At 41.5% G+C, this 20,997-nt stretch overlaps 1 protein-coding gene across 1 annotated transcript; it reads right to left on the minus strand.

Annotated features, from left to right (window-relative positions):
• Nucleotides 1–315: 315 nt before the first annotated feature.
• MTM1 (myotubularin 1) lies at nt 316–20,598 on the minus strand. Its single transcript, XM_053473626.1, has 15 exons — nt 20,483–20,598; nt 14,570–14,642; nt 12,797–12,869; nt 12,615–12,709; nt 11,927–12,037; nt 11,399–11,500; nt 5,942–6,025; nt 4,886–5,035; nt 4,058–4,246; nt 3,022–3,207; nt 2,394–2,600; nt 1,802–1,894; nt 1,560–1,673; nt 904–1,080; nt 316–804 (listed from the first exon to the last, which is right to left on the minus strand). Exons 2-15 carry the CDS (start codon nt 14,630–14,632, stop codon nt 637–639), a joined length of 1,812 nt encoding a protein of 603 aa, XP_053329601.1. The 5' UTR covers nt 14,633–14,642; nt 20,483–20,598; the 3' UTR covers nt 316–636.
• Nucleotides 20,599–20,997: the final 399 nt, after the last annotated feature.

Genomic DNA, 20,997 nt, shown 5'->3' on the forward strand with positions numbered 1-20,997 from the left:
TTCTACACATCATCATTTTGTCTACAGGTCGGTTACACTAATAATGAAGCGGCGCAAAGAAATCAGGAGGCTAATACCAAAGGTCACGTTAGAACAGGGGAGAATGAATGAGAAATTCGGGGGAAAAGGCACATAGAAAAGGGCAGAAAATCTGGCACCATAAAACCATCATTTACTACCTCGTGTGACCAGCACAAGATGCGAGGAATTATTGGGCAGACTGCACAGGAGACTCGCCTAACGCAAAAAGTCAGGCATGATTAGGAGGAGGAAAGAAACCGAAAGCAATATCTGCTTACAAAGGTAAAACCAAACAGTTACAAGAGTTTTCTTTAATATATATATTTAAAGGTTAATGCCAAGCGGGAGGGAAAAAAAAACGCAAAGTGAACTGGATTTCCTCCAACGGTTAATTCATTCAGAAGTCCAGTGTGATCGCGGTTCGGACAGCTACGGGTTTTCTTTCTATACTGTGTGAAGACAACTGCAGACCGGTGCTGGGATTTCATGATTTGGAAAAGGCACATTTCTTTTCAACCAGGGAGTATCAGATTTGAAAGTAAGGCATCATCCAAAACGGCCTTTGCCAAAATACTGCAGTTTGCAACATTGCGTCATATAGAAAGCACTTTGGGCTCAAAACGGAGTCTGCAACTGGGACATCATTTGCGACGGTGAAGACGGCGAAGTGGAAGAGTTGCTTATTTTCTGTGAATTTGTGATCTGAAGTTCTTCGAGTTTTCTAACATAATCATCACGTAAAGCCAGCAGTTCCATGTAACGCTGCTCCACAGCATTTGGTTGCTACAGGGAATTACAACAAAGAGAAGGTAAATAATCAAGATATACCTAAATGATATGATTTACATCTGCACTGAAGACCGACGAGCCCCGAACACATACTTGTTGTCTGATCCTGGTGTTCCATCTGATGTAGTAATTGACCCAAAGCTCCAGGTGTCGCATGCTTGCCACCGGATACAGCACCCGATTCAGTTCCTTCGTGTAAAACGGATTTGTGTACTTTGTCTTTTCACTGTTTATGAAAGACCACAAGGATTGGGTCCTTTCTTTAACCTTCTGGAAAAGAAGAAAAAATACAGCATGAAGTAAGGCCAGAAGGAGAGGCAGAGAAGCAGCCACTGACCACTTTTAAGAGTGATGCGACACTCGACATCATCAATAATATATGATGTCAAAGACAGGCACGTTGGTCCTGGAGCAGCAAGACATATTATATATATATATATATATATATATATATATATATATATATATATATAATTAATAATATAGCAAACTTCAAACATTTTCCTATAAATGCTCATTTAACCAGTTCCAGCTCATGAACCTCAAAGCAGGCAGTTGTTATAGAGCACTGCTTTACAGCCAGTGAAGAATAGGTATCATCAAAGAAAGAAAAACGAAATCTGTCTACATGCCTAGGGCATAAAACTAGCTTACACGTGAGGAGGACCAAGGACTGCATTCATTCGGCAAAACTAAAAATATAACTTTTCAAATGACCATTCCCATTATGAAGCACAAGATCCACTTACTTCTTTTTCTCTTGCAAATTCACAATTATATAAGAACGTGCCGAATCGACAGCTGTAAAGCTGATCCAGGATTGTGATGAGAAAGAATTCATTGAATTCAAATGCTGTCGGAAACTATAAGGGGAAAAAATGATACAATTAAGCATACCCAGAAATTACGAGGTTTTATCGAGAAATGCATATACTTATGGGGTCGAGATTGCTTATTTTTAGTCTGCCAGATTAAATGCAAAGCGTGGTACCTGTTTGGACATTTGCCACACACAGTCAATGAATTGCACAAATATGGGGGACCGGTCTGCATCGGCGTGGTTTTTATCTCCATGTCCTATTCTCTGAAAGAGAAAATCATTCATATTTTTATCGATAAAACCACATATAATAATGTATATTTGGCTGACCAGATGTGCTAAATAGATGATTATGGTCTTATCAGACACAAAAAATATAACAGGGTTTTGTATAGAGAGGAATTTAGAGCCGTGTGACATTCCTGATGGCTGCTCCAGTTCTATTACCGATTACTACAAGGTAAATGGGACAGCCTTGTGCAAAAATGGTAAAGGTTGGTACAAGGAAGAGTTTAAAAGTGTGTGTAATATATATATATACATACATACATACATACACACACACACACACACACACACACACACACACACTATATACAGCCATACACACACTATAAATTGTGAGATATCAGCTGAGGTTAAGGAAAATAAGGCTTTTAGTCACCAGAAAATTAGCTTTATAAGAAGGGGTGGCCAAACGAGGCAACCGGCCTGTTACGCACATTAAGCAGTAAGAAGCATTATTTGCAACGACGACACTTACCGATGAGAATTTGTGTCCAAAGCTTATCCACTCCTTCTGCACCAACACCTCAAAGCCGGTAATGGTCCTGTAGTAACTGTCCAGCATCAGCATGGCGAGGGACGTTAGTTGTGCTGTTCGATCCCATCCGTCACTACAATGCACGATGACAGAACTCTTCCCAGACGCCACTTTATCAGCTACCTGGATGGCGCCGGTCAGAACCAGCTACACAATGAACAGAAAAGCCTATTAAAACAATGTCGGTCTGCTGCATAGCATTACTGCATTGACATATGTGCTGGGCAAGGCCATCACAACTTGGAAAAAGGACAATTAAAACATTCAAGAGTCATCAATAGGAATACGAAGTAAGACTGTAAATTGACACTGAACCATACAAAAATCCTAAGTGTTAAGCTGCTTTAACGGGTTTAACCGTAAAACACAACCAAAGTCAAAACATTAGGCATCTAAGCAGCAATGGGAACAGAATTCTTCAACACAACGATCATATAGGAAGGAGATCCTTCTAGAAAATAAATCATTAATAACCACAGATTAAGCGTTTCCACCATCTTTTCAACACTTTAAACTTAATTCATATTATAGGGTGGCACAGTAATATATTATAGCATAGTTGACCTACCTTAATATGTTCCAACCAGTGAGTTGACTCGAGACTTGAAAGCCAGTGTGACTCTTCTACATTGGGATAAACTATATCTTTCAGTTTCTTTAGGGATTCCCTCATGACATGAATGTTGTGAATGTCCAGGAAGACCAGCTCTGCGTTCTGGTAGGCATCCTCACTTTCATAACCTCCACCAGTAGCCTACAGCAAGCACACATGGTTATGTCTTCTCTACACCTAGATTCCTCATAGGTTTAGAAGCAGACCTCTTCTCATACCAAAATGCATCAGTAATGTAACTAAACTTCTTAATTTCACTTGAAACAATCTGCTGACAGCTCAGAAGCCTCACGTTAATGTAAGGGTTTCAGCAGAATGCTGCAGAAACTATGGCCAAGAATCTATTAACTTCAGCTTAAACACAAATTCTCATTGAAGTCAACAAAGAAGTATATTCTCTAAAAGGAGGGTCGATGGGATTTCGGCTCTCCCGCTTCACCATTCGTTATGAAGGGCCAACACTGGCAGGTTTCTCCAGCAAGAACCGCTACGGTGGCCCTGTATAATGCATAATTCAATGTGCCTCTGAAGAAATCTCACCGATTAATCTATGAATTATACAGAGCCCGCCAAGCTCTCCCTGTAGCAGAAGCTCACATTTGGTCCTTCGAAACATACATTGAAGTCATGGGGTTGGTGATGGAACATTTAAATTTCTACTCCGCTCCCCTGTATAACGAGTGATATGTTTACTGGTCAGCTTTCAAATGGGCAAGACCTGCTGATCATGGTCAATCTGTTCTCTCTCAAGGTAATGTATTGCAGTTCTACTAAAAAGGCTACACGACTGCTCCTTAAATGTCGGCATTAATTGCACGCACTTACACTTACACATGCACATTGGGACTGTGAAAGTTAACCACAGCATTTATTAAAGATTGTTTACGCTCATAAAACAATTTGATGCCCGGGTTACAGAATTAAACCTAGCCAGATACATGGAAAATGTCCCATCACCCAAGTTGTGTAATAAGAGAACCTCGCTGCTCACCTTGTTGGCCACAGCATTTACATTCGGTCTGGCATCATAGATGGTAAGTTTGGTTGTCTGCTCGCTCGCATCTCTGATGGTATCCAGATACTTCTCATCATCTTTATTCCGTTTGCCACTCATGCCCACCAGAGGCTGGCTGCATCTCATGATGACCGACTGATTGTCTGGATGCATCCAAGACAAAACCTAAACAGCAATTAATATATTAATATAATACCGGAAACACGAAAAGGTACACAATAGCATCATCCGGCCCGAGATAATATTACAACTGCTTACGACAACTTAATAAAACTACAGAGAGCTCAACCAGTGCCGGGCAACCAGTAGCACACCGACCAGTGAAAGGGGACAATATGGACAATAACATTTTGTGCCAAGTTTTTTTTTTACTTGTTTTGAGAACACTTTGGGAAACAAACTGGGACTAAATTGTTATTATTCAGAGGGTCTAAGTAGCAATACCAGGCAGCCGCCCAGCTCACGGACAGTTGTATCAGGAGTGTAGAATGTGTGCAACCCATAGATCTGATCATTTTGTGTAAGAGAACAATGTGGCCTCGACAATGCTCAATAATTAGCAATATGTAGTTCACCAAATGAGGTGATCTTCAAAAAAACATTTGACTGCTTTAATTATGCTTTATACAGGGCAATCCTAACCATTCATGGAGCTTAAGTTGACCCTATATAAAATTATGTCAGTAGGAAGCAGGGGAAGGGGGTTCCAACCAATACTCTCTTTTTGTGAACAAACCCCTTTCTAATTACTACTACATCCTACCCATCACCAGACACACAATTCTGCTCCACTAAAACACTTACTGGAATTCTATTTCTGGACCTGAAAGCTGCAACTTTTTTAAGATCTTCATCCGAGGTATCAAACGGAACTACCAAAAGTTGTGGGTAGGTGTCACACAGTTCATAACTCTGGTTTGCAAAAGTTATTCTCCACTTACTGTTGGGCAGTCCCTGGAAAGAAGTTTAAAAATACAGATGTAAAAAGAAAGAAAAACGGTTAAAATGCTAAAATCTGGCGTTGTGTACTGTTACCATGTGACCACTTGGTGGTGATCAAATCTCAAAATATAATCAAGGTCATACCGAGGATTCTATAAGTAACAGCAAATAAAAATAATAAACGAAAGCCGTAACACTTTACCTGTCAGACACAGCACATGGTTAAAGCATCCACGTGTGCGGAATGATGTACATTGCATCCAAGGAGGATGAGAAGGCCAAATATACAGACGTAGCGATGAAAGTGAATCACTACGGAGTATGGACAGAGGGTGGAGTGGTCACTGAGACTACAGATGTTCCACTCATAGTCTGACTCTCCTAGCATATGGAAGTGCTCAGAAAGTGATGTGGAACCACCTGCTGCCAGTCCACCACGGATGATGGGGATATCCGTAAACGCGCTTCTGCCCAGACTACATTAGGAAACAAAGCATGTTAGAGGAGTCTAAAACCCAGGCAGCGGTACATGGAACGCATGCACCTTGCACTGGTCTCCAGACCTTGGTGAGATTACAGCGACTGCTTCAACAAGTCTTTGTTCCGAGGCATTAGATATTGGATAAGGATAATATATATATTAGTAATAACAAATAAAACATTTAGCCCTTCTCCGGCCAGGAAGATCTACCATGCAAGTAAAGCAGAAATGTTTACATATGATCATACTGTACTACATGTAATAATCACACAGAGACTCCAGGTCAAACTTTCTGGGTCACACCATACGGTCATATGCTTTTTAGGTGGTGCGCTACTCTTTTTTGTATGTTTTTTTGGTGAAGCATCCCTATGTGTGGCTAGACCCACCACTGAACAGAACAACTTATGTCACTTATGACAATCAGGTTCACCTACCTGTCTGCGGAACTCATTTATCGGGTCGTATACCGTCCAGCCGTTCTCTGGAAACTTCTCTTCATTTTGATATGCAAAGAAAGGCTGTTGGAAAAGACATATATATTTATTAGGGCACAGATAAACAGATTTCACAACAATAAAGAGGGTAGCGCTAGTACACCTTGGAATATACGGTCAGTGTGCATGGTGGTTCTCCATACTCTTATCCTTCCAACATGTAAAAGCATTAACCAGAGGAGTGCAAAGGTAACAAATAACGCCTCTTAAGGAAAGACATTTACAAGCAATGAACGTTGACAAGAACCTAGGTTTACAGTATACAGATAGCGAGCTCCCCTAAATGCCCCATGTCTACACCGGTAATTCCACCAATCACTTTTATGCTGCGATTGCCCAATTTACAGCTCTAAAGAATGTGTCGGATCTTTCTAAACAACCCCCAATCACAGTAATACCCTCTATAAATTAAGGAGCAGGTTACAGAATATAGTGAATGAACCCTTTATTATAATCATACAGCTGGGCAAGCACGGCCTTTAGTTTCACCTGAAACACCATTGTTTGACCATTCAAAGAGAAAATATGCTCCATACTTAATAGACTGACATCTCATATTGTTTAACATAAAAATATGATGGTAATATATTTAAATTGTAATATAAATTAAATGTTGACTTGAAATAAGTATGCTTATGTACAGAGAACCTTCCAGCGATGCCTCCTGGGAAAGAACAATATGGTGGACTTTATAGTCCATTTAACGGGAGTCATCTCCAAAACACGTGCACGCATAATTCTCTGCAACCCTTTAAAGTTAACCTTAAATACATTTTGCTTTCAAATAACTCCTCAGTATCTATGGGGAGTCCATGGGAGGAATGATCATCTAGATACGGGTGTTTGATGACAAAATGAAGCACCAGAAACATGCAAACGGGGCAGGAAGATACCAGCACAAGATCTGCCGTTGGGGCGACTGTACCTGAAAGTGGAAGACCCGTCACCAGCCCAGCGGGAATTAGCTAGGGATCCAGATGACCGGTCTGTACCCGGTTCAATCACAATGTAAAACTTCTGCAATAACTCAAGACCCATTGAGGCTCCAGATATTAAAAACGTGCCTCCTGTTTATGCTTAATCGACATAAACCAACAGGCTAATACGGAAATACAGCGAAGAAGCCTCTGGAGGTTTAGTTGCGTAAAACACAAAAGTTGCCTTTTCAATTTCTAAAACAATAAGAATTTCGGTGCTTTCAAGTCATCGATGGAAACCCAGCAATGGAAGTATCCAGTAAATCAAACCGGTGGCATCGCAGCACGGGACTGAAGGCAAGCAAGAGCAGAGACGCTGGAGACAAAAGGAGCCATTGAGCGAACACCTGCAAGAATCTCTGATCCCCGCTTACAAAGGATTTTCTGTTTCTAACTGGCTGGCTTCATCTGTTCTCCGCGCTATAAATCACCAGCCTCCTATTCAATGAAATGCCTGCCACTTTCACCGCACAAACACTTAAACAAAACTGTTATCCTTTCTCCTCACAGTCCCTACTTCATCGCGGACTATCGCTTCCAGTCAACAAATCAGGATCAACAATGCGAAGACTTCAGCTTTTCAATAAACCGCGCCGAGCGTTGCCAGAAAACCTCTCTCTGTGTATTTCGCTGCCTTTTCACGGCAGAGAAAAACAAATCTTTGTTGCGAGAAGCGGCATTAATCGGGGATAGGGAGCCAAACCGCAGTACCTAGAACCCGGATTTACCAGTCATGGAAACCGATACAAATAGGAACCTTCATCAAAACATACCCAACGTCAAGATAATAAAGAAGTAACGGCTCATAACCAAATGAATCAGATCTCGGAAGTCAAAGCGCGAGAGGAGGTAACTTCTAAAGAGATCCGAACAATGGGGTTACGTATAACGGGGTCAGAAGAGGACAACAGACACAACGCTTGGAATCATACATGTAGATGACCTAGCATGCGGCGTTAAACTTAGTTATTTTTTGCGGACCAAAATAAAATCAAAGTATTTCTGTGCGATATCCTGCAGGAATGTGATCCTTCGCTCACAGACCTCATTTTCTACACACGTGTTACATACAAGGGAAATCGTTCGCAAAGTACCAGTTACGCTGCCGCAAATGCAAGACCTCGATACACGAGTACAACACTTTTATACGATCCTCAATGTACACGGCTTCGCTTTGAACGACAAACACATAAATTAGTACATCTGAATCGTTTTTTACTAATATCCTACTGTATATACATAAAACACACGGGGAGAAAAGGAGTCATTAGCGCTAACATATCCCACGAACGCCCAGCTGACGCTCCTAGTTTCAAAAAGCATCATCAAATTAAGAAGTAAAAATACCAGAAAAGAGAAGAAAAAATAAATAAATAAATATATATTTTTTTTTCACTTGAATGAAACCACATACAATAGGAAGCAAGTCAGGAAATACCCTAAACAGCTTTCTGTTACACATCCTTGCAGGGTTGAGGCTGTGGGGTTTTTTTCTGCAGATAGGGACTTTTACATTGATTTGATCTACACATTGTGCTGGCTTTATTCCATTACATGCACACGACACATGCAGAGACTCCCGGTACCTCGCAGAAATACCGACGGCAGATAAGAAGCACTTGTCCGCCTAGACTGCGATACCTCCGTCGGCTTTACCCACAACACTATTCTCGTACTTTACTTCTGTACACAATCCTAGAGTATTATTGGCTTCATCGAGGTATATGGAATGATCAAACTATATTTCTAGGCTAGAAATTAGACAATTATTTATATGGAGGTAACACAAACGATTGTGTGATATATCTTCCATTAAACTGCTCTTCATTCATGGTATGATCCACAGCCACAGACTGATTCATTGGCCTGAACGCAGATGAACACACTGTCTTGAGACGTAGACGCTCGTGACGGCGGAATATACTCAATCATCACGCGCAGGGCCATCTGCGAGACGGCGGTGCAACTGCACAGACAGCAATAACATTTCACAAACAGTTGGTATTCCAACAGCATAATATTTTATGTGTTGTGTTGCATTAAGCTCTGTCAAAATACACTGAAAATGAAATACAAAAAAAAGGACTACAAAAAGCTAGATCAATAGATGTTCACTACCAATGAGGCAGCAGTAAAAAAATAAAATAAAAGCGTACCCTCCTTATCTGTCATAAATATTTTACTAACTTGGAAGGTGGTAGGCGCATGTCCTCACACCCCAATAGTGAAGCGGCTGCAATGAACTCTTATGGTTAAGCCCTAGTGATCCACTCCGGTAGAAATATATTACTTCCCTCTGCGCATGGAGAACATTCCCAGAGAGTTAAATGAAAATAGCAGTCAAGATATAATGGAAGAGCAAGCCAAATTGAAACAGAAAAGCCATTTGTCTTGGTCAACCGGCAAGATACAGGACAAGGTTATTCACATCAAACATTCGGCACGGTCCATCAGAACAAACCTGTTGTTCGAGGAAGAGATATTTATTTAGCTCGGCACATAACGGATATACGGGACTGCCGATTCTTGGCACGAGGCAGCAAAGACATTGAAATTAAAAATAGTCTACTGGAAGGTGTTTATACAATCGGAATGTTTTCTTTTTATATACTGCACGCAAACTGTATATATATATATATATATATATATATATATATATATATATATATATATATATATATATATATATATATATATATATATATATGAAAAGCAAATGTGATTAAAATTAGCATGTTCCTGAAAACGTCATTACATTAAATAACCCAATTACAAAAGGGAAGAGTGAAAATCATAAAATTAAATTGAGAATGTACAAATTGATAATAACGTTAACATATGTTGAGACATACAGGTACAGAATGAGAACACTGCCCTGCCCTTACAACGGTCACTTTTTCAGAAATGTTTATATGATTACAGGCACATGAAATTATAGAAAAAGCATTGGTTCAGGGAAAATGGGAAGTGCAAACACTTTCATTGTTTCCTTTAAAAGAAGGAACCAGATCAGTAAAAAGGGAAACCCTTTAAACCCATTTAATGTCCCTGACAGCCCACTAAAGAATGTGTATTAAAGTACTCTATGAGTACGGCCGCTAGATTACTTCGTTTTCTTTTACTTGTGCACAGAGGTGAACATCTCCTTTCAGCTCCAGTGCCGGTTCGCACAAGTACAAGCAAAAATGCATTCATGGATGGTGTACGGGGCATTAAACTGTCCCTTTAATGCAGTGAGATAAGATTTCTAAATTCATCTAAAACTTGCTGTTTGAGAAATAATGTGACTTTGATGCTAAGGTTCCACTGTATATAACCAATGTGTGGTTTTCCAGGCCTCCCAGAGTTGTGGGAAAGCAGCTTGTACGTTAGAAGTTACGAGCTACTTTCCCAGAGCGTCTGGAACGGTCTGCTTGCTGGAGCCACTCCTGCACCGACTGCCTGTTCCTACATACAGTGACGGTATGACGTTTATTCACTAAAGCGCGAGTCGTGGTTTCAAATCCTGCATCTTGCACGGCTGAAAGGCAGAAGAGACATTCGAGGTTTCACAGGGCCGGTATATAGCTCTTCTTACGGCAGGAGCTCGCTGGATTTAGGCCTTCGTAATACATGGCGAGATGAAATCACATCTGCTAACTGGATTTATTCAGTGGGGTTTGGTAGGACAGACATTTACCAAGAATATGAGGGGACAAGTTTAGTTCCCCGGTACCATTTGGGAGCTCAAACATAGGTTAACAGGTATACATATGACATACAGATAAAGCATCATGCAACCAACTCCCAAGGCAGAGCCAAAACATTGAAATAATATGTGAGAAACTCATGGTTTTTTTAAAAGCAAAAGCAATGAATGCAGTTCCCACCTTTTCATCGTCGGTGTGGGAAATAATGCAGCAATATCCAAAAACATGGATGAGAAGAAGCAAATGCACATGGGGGGAATTCTGCATTTGCAAGTGGGACACCACGGAAATTCAAAGGGACTTTATGGAGTGTCCAAATTAAAGCTATTAAAGGACAGCAATTATTGGTCTATATTTACCAATGAAAGGAATTCTACAGATATCATTGGAACATTTATAATTGGCATAACCTTCGCAATATAATTTAAAATAAATGAACGTTAAGCCGTTCTTAATTTCCGAAAAGCCACCTTTTTTAATACATATCTGTAGAAGCACTCAAAATGATTCAACAATTTATAGGTTTTATTAAACGTAAGGCAACCCAGTCAAGGAGACTATTTGGATTCCATGGTCTGCAGCTCTGTCCAGAAACAAACATGGCACAAGCTACTTCCAGTTTGTGCTCCATTCGTACAAGATGAACATCCAAGGCCTCTTCCAATATAAAATTACGAAGACTCTAATCTAGCAATATGACGCAAAGAATTCATTAGAGCAAAGGTTCTTACCAAGCCATGAGACTGGGGAAAAGCATATTTTGTGAGATCTTCAAATATCTGCTTTCTGCTGTGTACCTCTTGTTTCAGAGCAAAACGCAGGTTCCTCATGTCCTAAAAGAACAAACCACAAACATCTGTGAATATATTTAATATAATGTTGAGTGGGAGCTGTAGGGAACCATATGACAGAAGGACACACCGTCTAAGCAGTAACTTCCTATTGTTCCGGTAAAAGTTTATTCCTATGTGTTGAGCATTTTACTCCACCTAAAAGTGGCGTCATGTTATCCAACACATGATCTACAATACACAGACCTCAACATATTCCAGTTACATTAACCAAACTATTTCCGAACTAAGCGGTACAGATTGATCCACAGCGTCTGCACCATTAAATGGACATTACTAGCCAGCTCTTGTAACATGGTAGTCCTCCTTGTGTTTAAACTCATATAATGTAGAGGATGTAATATAACAGTAAGGTGTGAGAAGCCTTCTGGTGTAGGCAGACGTGTTGTAGAAAATCTTCCAACATACTTTGCAGGTTATATCCAGGCCATACGAATTTTCTCCTCTGCTGGATGCACCCCCCATTTTCTCTATTCTTCCAATAACGCCAAGAGGAACACTGAATTTCATCAACGGCTCCTAAGACCGAAATAAAATAAAGAGACACACGTTAAGTTTGACAAATCCTACAGCCAAATGGTAAGTGGAACTGCAGCTTTAAGTTTTCTTAAGTCCCCCCCCATCAGGGGGATGAGGGTCATTTCCAAAGAATAAATTAGATGTGTTATCGGAACCACGTATTGTCCTGGCAATGAACTTTAGAACTTAGGCTGTGAAGCGCCTGCCGGGATCTTGCAAGCCAAGAGAGTCCGTAGTAACACTAATATTTAAACAGCGCAGTAACATTTCCCTGTATCCTGCGGTGTCCAAGGGAGGGTTGGCGTAAGGGTAGATGATCATTTCACCCTTGGCTGCTCTGACATGCAGAAACCGTGCCACTGATTCTTAACGTACATGGTCACTGGGGCTAGCCGAGTAACATATAGCAGTATTTAGTATGCAGAGTGACTCCTTTTTCATAAAGTATTCTGTTTTTTTCATACTAAATGATAGCTTAATAGATATATGGGTAATGTTTAAAAAAAAAAACATGTTTTGAGAATCAAGCTGTTATTCGTAGCAAATGTAAGTGAAAAATCATCATTTAATAACTTACCGTCTCCTCACCTTTGAAGAACAGTTTATAGTTTGTGACGTGAATACTTCCCTTTATAGGGCCGTTAAACGGACACATGTAGATAACATCCTTGTCTGTAAAAAACAAATAATTGGAGGCAAATTAGGGATACATAGAAATATCAACTAGGAAAGTACAAATGATCACATCTCTCCAGTCACCTGTAATAACGGACTCGCCGGGCAGACGGGGGATATCCTCATTGTCCTCCTGGTTGACACCATCTCTGGGAGACTGAAAAACAGTAATTAAATAATAAAGTGTCATTTCCGGAAATAGCCTATAACAAAATTGTTTTCTTTCTTTTAAAACCAAAAATACAATCCATGAGCTTTGTGCAGGATGAGCTCACAAGAAAACTAACATTTTTATAATTTTTCACTATTTAATAGCACAAGAAAATTCCCTGTTTGCTCTACAATTAACTCGTTGATACTCTATTTAGATCGCAATTGACATATAGTAAGTCTGACACACGTGGGAAAAGAATCAGCTTGTAGCGAGTGGTGAAAGTGCGCTTAAGTCGCTTGCTTTTTGACATTAGCATTTTATAACTTGCTGAGAGGGAGACGTCTTTTTCTGAAGAGTCTAGGAAGATAATGGCTACCGGACGCCAATGAGGAATGGGTGGTGAGAGTTCCTTGCTTGTGTAATATCGTTTTTGATCCACTGACATTACTTCCATACTCCAGCAGCCTAAACCACATTTTTCATTTTTTTTCCTCTACAAAAAATCTAAAAATATATAATTTTAACATTACAGTTTCTTTAACACAAAGTGTCAATTCGCAACTGCACCAGGGAGATGAGTCGGCCAATGAGTAACAAGAGATAACCTAAAAGCGAACCTAGACTACTGCATGTGGCCATAGCATCCTTCAGAATGTGCTTCCCAAAATCCAAGTAGTAAATGTACACATTGCGAACATGATGGGCCCTAACTCGGCACCTCGACGGATGGCTTCCTGCTGCGAGGACATTCAAATCACACAAGAGTCTCATGCACCCCAGGCATGTACGGATGGAAGAGACACCGGATCCCAAAGGCATGGACTATCGGCGACAGCTCCTATCCGCTTTCTGCTCTCAACATTTATTCACGGATTACACCCGACCAGTCTCTAAACTCCGCTTTTAGCAACCTGCGCCGATCTGTTCAACGGCAGTCTTCTATTTAGATAAGCAAGAATGAAAGTACATCTTGCAGCGTTAGGTTCCTGAAATAGCATCTTTTGTACATTGGCCCTCCCGGACTTTGCTTGTAAATCCTCCACATTAGGAATATTTCTGGAACGATTGGCTCGGTGATCCCCGGGACCATAATCTGGCAATGTGTTCTTCTCCTCTGTTGTCGTGATTAGCGTTAAACGGCTAATCAGCTCACTTGTCTAGAAGGCTGCGAATAAGCTGCTGCAGGAGAATACGTTGCTTACGTGCCCAAGTCTTTTATACACAGGGACACAATAGATTGTGGTGTTAACTGCATGAATTCAGGAATATCAGGGGATGGTTATCTCATCTTATTGATGCCAAGGATTTTAAACACATTTTTATCAATCCTTTAGCTTGAGTTGATTACATCACGTTAGCCTTGTATGTTATGATGCAAGGACCTAGGAGCAGATAACATGTGAATTTATGATGGAGCATCATTCCTGATACACTTGATAGTATCCCCATCGAGCAATGCAGGAACTCAACACAATCCAAGTCCTACAATTACAAGTTATTTTGGGATAGTTAAGGGATAACATATGAATGATCAAACCCTTGTGCCAACCAACTGCTGGCTTTCAAGCATCTATATTCCAGAAGGTTAAATGGCTTTATGTAGCCTTTTACACGCAGGGGTTTGGAAACACAAGAAAAATGTCAATGAGCAACACCATGACCAGGATCATAACAGAAGGAGATAGCGATCAAACAGAACTCACCCTTCTGATGGACGAATTTTCCAACGAGTGTGAATTATACTTTGGCGTTGAGGATGAGGCCATGATGTGAGAGCTAGAGAAAGAGGGAAAGAAAAAAATGGCGTAAATGACAAATGGAGCTGGGTAGACCGTTTTTAATTGGGGAAGAGAATCGCTTATTATCAAACCATTCCTCAGAAGGACTGCTGACAGCAAGTTATCACTTGGGAACGAGAGAAGTGCCAGCCAACAAGCTAGAGCTGCTCAACACTATCGTTTGAAGTTAAAGTCCTTCACACACTTCAGATACCAACGCCGAGGGAAGCACTGGATTCAGCACTGGGGAAATTGGTTTTCCTTTTACATTTTCCGCCCCCAAATTTAAACGGGTATTTTAATATCAGAAACAGACGGTGGCCTTTTCACAATATTTTAAAACTCTTTTTATATTGTGTCTATACTTTTGAGTTGATGAAAGTAGAATAAACCAGAAAATAAAACACACGGTTAATTCACTCTCTCTCTGACTTTCCAGTTTTTCATAAATCAATCTGAGTAGAGTTCTTTGTGTGACTTTTTATCCTTACAACCCATTTGGTATTCATGATACAGATAAAAACCAGGGACAAATGTTTAGCTTTCTAGTGCAATAAACATATAAAATGTCATGCGCTAAAAATTAAGTTACTTTGACTTCTCTGCACGGCCGGTGGAAATCCGCTTATTCCATCATTAATCATTTTAACCACAAACACAGGTATAACTGCAACTACACCACTTTAATACACCCCCACTACCGACACTGGCCAATCAGAGGGCACATACTTGTTGAGAGCTGTCAGATTGCAACCAATAGTTGGACACCCTGCACACCCGCAGGGATCGCTCCTCCCGATCACATAACCGGAAGTGCGTCTCTTTTAAAGGGACAGTACACAATACAAATGCATTTGCTTTATTTTAAATCACCCCTGCCCTGCTCTCCAAAAAACATTGCAGCGTCTGAAGATTTACCAAAAGGCACCTTGACACTCGCACAACGCTACCAGGAAAATGTCTTGTATACTGATAAGGCTAAGGTTGAATTGTTGGGGGAAGGACACACAGCACTATATGTGGAGTAAAAGGGCACCGCATACCCACATGGAAACATCACCCCAACGGTGAAGTACAGTGGAGGGAGCATCATGGTTTGGGGCTGTTTTGCTGCCTCTGGGCCTGGACAGCTTGCCGTCATGGAGGGGACAATGACTTCCTAAGGTATCATACAAGACAATGTCAGGGTGGCTGCTGACAGGTGAAGGTCAGTAGACGTTGGGTGATGCAGGACAATAAATCTAAACATCAAAGCAAGTCTACTGCAGAAAAAATAAAAGTAAAAACCTTAACCCATTAGAAATGCTGTGGAATGACCTCAAGAGGGCCGTTCACACCAGACATCCTAGGAATACAGCTGAGCTTAAGAGCTTCTGTAAGGAAGAATCGTCCAATATTCCTCCTGAACGTTGTGCGGATCTGATCCGCAGCTACCCAAAGAGCTTGTTTGAGGTTATTGATGACAAATGAGGTTCGACCCGTCATTAAATCCAAGGGTTCACTTACTTTTTCCACCAGCACTGTGAATGTTTAATGGGTGTATTCAATAAAGACAAGAAAGATTATCATTGTTTGTGTGTTATTATCTTAAACACACTGTGTTGGTCTAGGCTGGTGACTTGAATGTAGATTAGATCACATTTTATGAAGAATTGATGCAGAAAAACAGGTAATTCCGAAAAGTTTTGCTTACTTTTTCTCGCCACGGAATGTGTATTGTTTGTATTAATCTACCCTTTCTAAGAATGGAAATACCAATAAAGGCTTATAATCTAAGAATGTTAGATCATAAACTCGCCATTCCAGCCGAGAGGTGCTATACGGCTAGATTGCAAGTTTACAGCAGGGTCCTTAACTCCTTTTATAAGCTGTATGGACTTGTAATAGTGCTGCGGAATACATTAAGACTCTATAATGAACGCTTAAAATAATAATGAAACGTTAAGTACAAAACCTAAAAAAGCTACACAATCTGTATGACAGTCACAAATACGATGTCAGAGACCAGTGTTTTTGCAGAATGAAAAGCAGCTGCAGGCTAATTCTGAGACACACTTTATCATACCGGACAGAGTACAAATAGAGATAATTCCATTTAAAGAAAAGAAAAAACTCCTGCGGAGAAGGGAAAACAAATTTAAGATTCAAGAACTGCCTATGGCAAACCGATGACAAGACCGAATAAGAGCGCCAGGGTCCCGTCTGTTTTAGTAGAAGACCGGGAGAAGGAATTCAAAGTGCAAAGGCAGAAAATACTCTAGAAGTTTATCCAAATGAGTCTACTCAGAACACGGATCCCAATACAAAGCATGTAGACGATAGGTCTAAACATGTATGGAAAACAAAAACGTCCTTAAAGCGGAACATAAATAGGGGAACGGCTGGCTGCCCTTTACTCGCCAGCGGCCTCATAGCGGGGTACACCTGTATATGTCTACCACCGGCCATCTTTATTCCCGTTACATTCTTTATTCCTCCCATTTTGTTAAATAAATGCTTTGGACTTTGTGTACGACACGTCAGCTCAATTCTCGTAACAATTAATATAGCAGATCCCTATTAAACATTAATACGTGCACGGATGAACCCAGTGGTGTGTCTGTGTTTTCATCGTTATGCGGACGCAGGCTACATGCCATGCTCTGTGGGGGTTAATCTCTAACACTACGTATTCGCATCTGCCTCGTTTTTCCAACACTTTGCGTACACTGAAATGGAAAGAGTCGTTTTGCGAACTTATCCAAGCGCCAAATGTCTATAACACTAACAACAATGTCTGCTACTATAACAGGTTCGTGATCTAAAGGAATTCTCAATACGTGGCCAGGTTCTGGACTGTGCTGCTACCCGTCCACGCAAGCGACGCTGACGTGTTCATTGAACAGACCGTTAAGTGATTTATAACACGCTTAAGAAAATAAAGTGCTGCGTTGAAGAGGGGACAAGCTAATCGGGCATTCTCTTTCCTGCCAGCCTGCTATGTAGATCCACAGACCTCCTCCATGCCAAGAGCTGGGGTGATTTTGCGGGATCCATTGATAGATTTGCGAAGGGCCGGCTCGGCCATCGCATTCATTATCCTCCTGGAGTTGCCCTCGTACAAGGAAATTGCATATTGTTTTTCCCAGGTTAATAATAATCCAAGAAAAGCAATGCATTAAAATGAGGGCAAAACTTCAACTTTACTTTATTGAAGGGAAAGGGAAATGACAGCACCCCTTCTGATTGGCTGATAATTTAACATCCTTCTAACATGCTTTTTTAATTGCTGCGGAAAACAGGAACTAGGAGAGGGTTTAGGTCAATATCCACTATACTCATAGCCTCAACAGGAAAGTAAAATAAATGCCTTCCTTGAAGACATCTATAAAAACACACAGGCCTGGACTGACACACCTGTCAAATACCCGGTGCCCCTCACTTACCTGTTCTGCCACTGCAGCAGCAGATGGGGCCCTGTACTGTGCACACCATCCGGCAGCGGGGACGCCATCCGGCAGCACATTAGCCATTTGGATGTGTTCTCACTCAATTATCTAGGACCAGTTTACTAGACAAACCCCGTTTCATTATCATACTGCATGTGGTAAACCGAAAACCTCAGTCTTAATCATCCAGCTGGTCATCCTGACTAATGAAAGTCTATGGAGGAACAGACTTCATTAGCATTGCCATAAAGAATCAGCTTAGTGTGGTACAGGGAAAGTCACCAAACGTATCACATGACTGACAACAATGGCGGCCTCCAGGTCTACAGAAAGTTTAATGGAACAAAATGAGATAAAGCTATTTTGTCAGTGACCGTACTGGAATTTATGCCCAAGGAGAAAAAACTAAAAATAACACACAGCCCAACCCATGCGCAGGCATAACATTATACAAACCATGCTGGCTACAAAAGCTAATGGAAACCTATTCAAAGTGCTCTTAATAGTATTAAAAACGACTTTGCGATAGAACAAGTAGATGAGATTAGGCCCACATTGGTGACCCAGTTTAAAACACATTTAGTGCACATTAAGGGAAAAAAGTAACAGGTTCATTAGCTCACTGTGGGGCGATACTAGCGGAATTAAACATATTCGGAATTTATTGCAGGCAGCGGCAAATCGTAGCCTGGCAGTAGCCAACAGCTTTTTAACACACACACACATATATATATAATCACTTGATCGGACCTATAGTAGTTTTATTTTAGGCTGCTGTCATTTATAGCAGGCAGAGAAAGCTTCATTACCATGACAACAAAAGAAACCTCTTTAAGACCCATGCCATTTTATTCTTAATGTTTTAACTAGAAGACAATAAACATTTATGGAACATTGGGCCACGCAGCCCTTTCTCCTTTAACCTACTGCCTTAAAGCGAGTATTACAACACGCATAAACGTTCCATACATCAATGTTATTGCTCAGGAAACTACAAATGAGGACATAGCGAGGTACCGAAAGCAGAAACTTTGTTTAAAGAAGTGCTTGCATGTAATGAATCCCCCCCAGGCAATCCATAATTTGCTTTTTTGTTGCAGTTGAATTGTAAAACAGAGAAGTGACCCAAACCACCGACAGCCACCATGTGATCCAAACAGAGGAGCCACACTCAGAACCACAACTATAGTGTTCAAGTGTTAACCCGTTCAAAGGGACACTTCAACCATCACATGGGCTCGAGAGCCGAGCGTCACTTTTACAGGAACGGATCAGGACTGATTAAAGGTCCGAGTCTTTCTATCACGCTAACGATACTAATTTGCCGGCAAGTTCTGTGTTTCTATCCGTGCCTGCCAGGGCTCGCTCACGGTATGCTCACATACTAGACGTCGCGGTTGTTTAACGAGACTCCCTGCACATGTAGTCATTTCTTGCTAGTGGTTATGGCACTGGCACTGGAGGGGCAGTGTGCTGCAGCTTCTCCTAAGGGTAGGCAGCTTTATGTTTGTCCTTCTTACAGGTGCATATTAAAGTACTCACAAAGCATTGCATTCTTCGCCGGCAGAGCTGTATACAGGACAGAAGGCTGCTTCTTTTAAGTAGGGTAACCGGCGTGTCCTGAGCTCCAGGGGACACTCGAGGGGTTCTACTATTACTCAGAAGACAGCCGCCTCCACCTCAGTTCTACGTATTACTAGGCAAGCTTTTGGAAGGGGTTTGACAGGAATATATATTCTTACCTGTCCAACAGCTCGGGAAACTAATAAATAAGGATTTCCTCTCAATCTGTCACCATTATGAGCAAACTTTATTAAACTGTCTCTTAGGATGAAAACACAGCTATGATGTCATCATTACAAAGTTTTTGTTTCATGCGCCGTATTCATCTTGTAAAGAGGGTAATGGATTGGGCTCTGCGACCTCTTGGAATAAATGACAGCAGTCGGCAGTGGATCATTTCTCTCCCCGTAATACTCCAGATACTTTACACTCTCATACGTACCTTTGCTCCACGGTCTCCCGCTCCCCTTCAACCTGAGGCTTCCTGCTGCCCCATCTATGCCCTCCTTCTGTGTAAACAGCCCCTTCCACCTGCTGATCTCTTCTGCCCCCCTGGGGGTCCATGTTAGTGCTCCAGACAAGGACAGGTGCAAGAAGAAACCCAATACACACATGACAGCGCCGACTACCGACTAAAGCGCCCCGTATGACACCAGACCGTCCCAAAACACGGTGTGACAGGCGGGCACACCTCACCCCACGGACCTGGCAAAGTATAAGAGATCAGGGGGGCCCAGCAGGGAAGTAGCGGAACAAGGCCGCACTCGAAGCAAACACGGCCTTCTATAAGGAGCCCCTGCGGCCGCACGGCCTTGCACTCGCTTATTCCCCGAGCTAGGCTTCATACCTGTGCGGTAGAAATCCGCCTCCGAGACCGCCGGGCTTGACAGGAAGTTCTGAAGCCACCGCTTACCTCTCCGGAGGGGGGGGGACGGCCAGGGATACGTCACGTGACCAGTGCAGGGCTCGTCCGTGGTTGAATCCGTACTTCTGATTGGTGCAAGCGAACATCGGTTCGCTGAGGATTCTGGGAACTGTAGTTCAGATGTTGCTGGGGCAGTAGAGAAGGCTTGTTGGGGAATCGCCAGAGCTATTTTTATAGAATGAGATCTCTGGCTCCGGATTTAGAAACGTCACTTCTCGATGTCTCAGCCGCCCGCTGGCTGCTTCTGGTGACTGCCCTAACATTTCCCTAGACCTGCCTTTCCAATAGGATTAAAGACACTATTCTAAACCATAGTGTTCATTATACTAGCTCATAGAATAATGGAATAAGTGAGTGCTTGTATCTGACTAAGAAAAGCTTTCTTATAGCATGCTTATTTTTGGAGCATTTTTATCATCTCTGAGATTTTACCTGAT

This window comes from Spea bombifrons, chromosome 8 (genome assembly GCF_027358695.1).
Source record: "Spea bombifrons isolate aSpeBom1 chromosome 8, aSpeBom1.2.pri, whole genome shotgun sequence".
NCBI lineage: Eukaryota > Metazoa > Chordata > Amphibia > Anura > Pelobatidae > Spea > Spea bombifrons.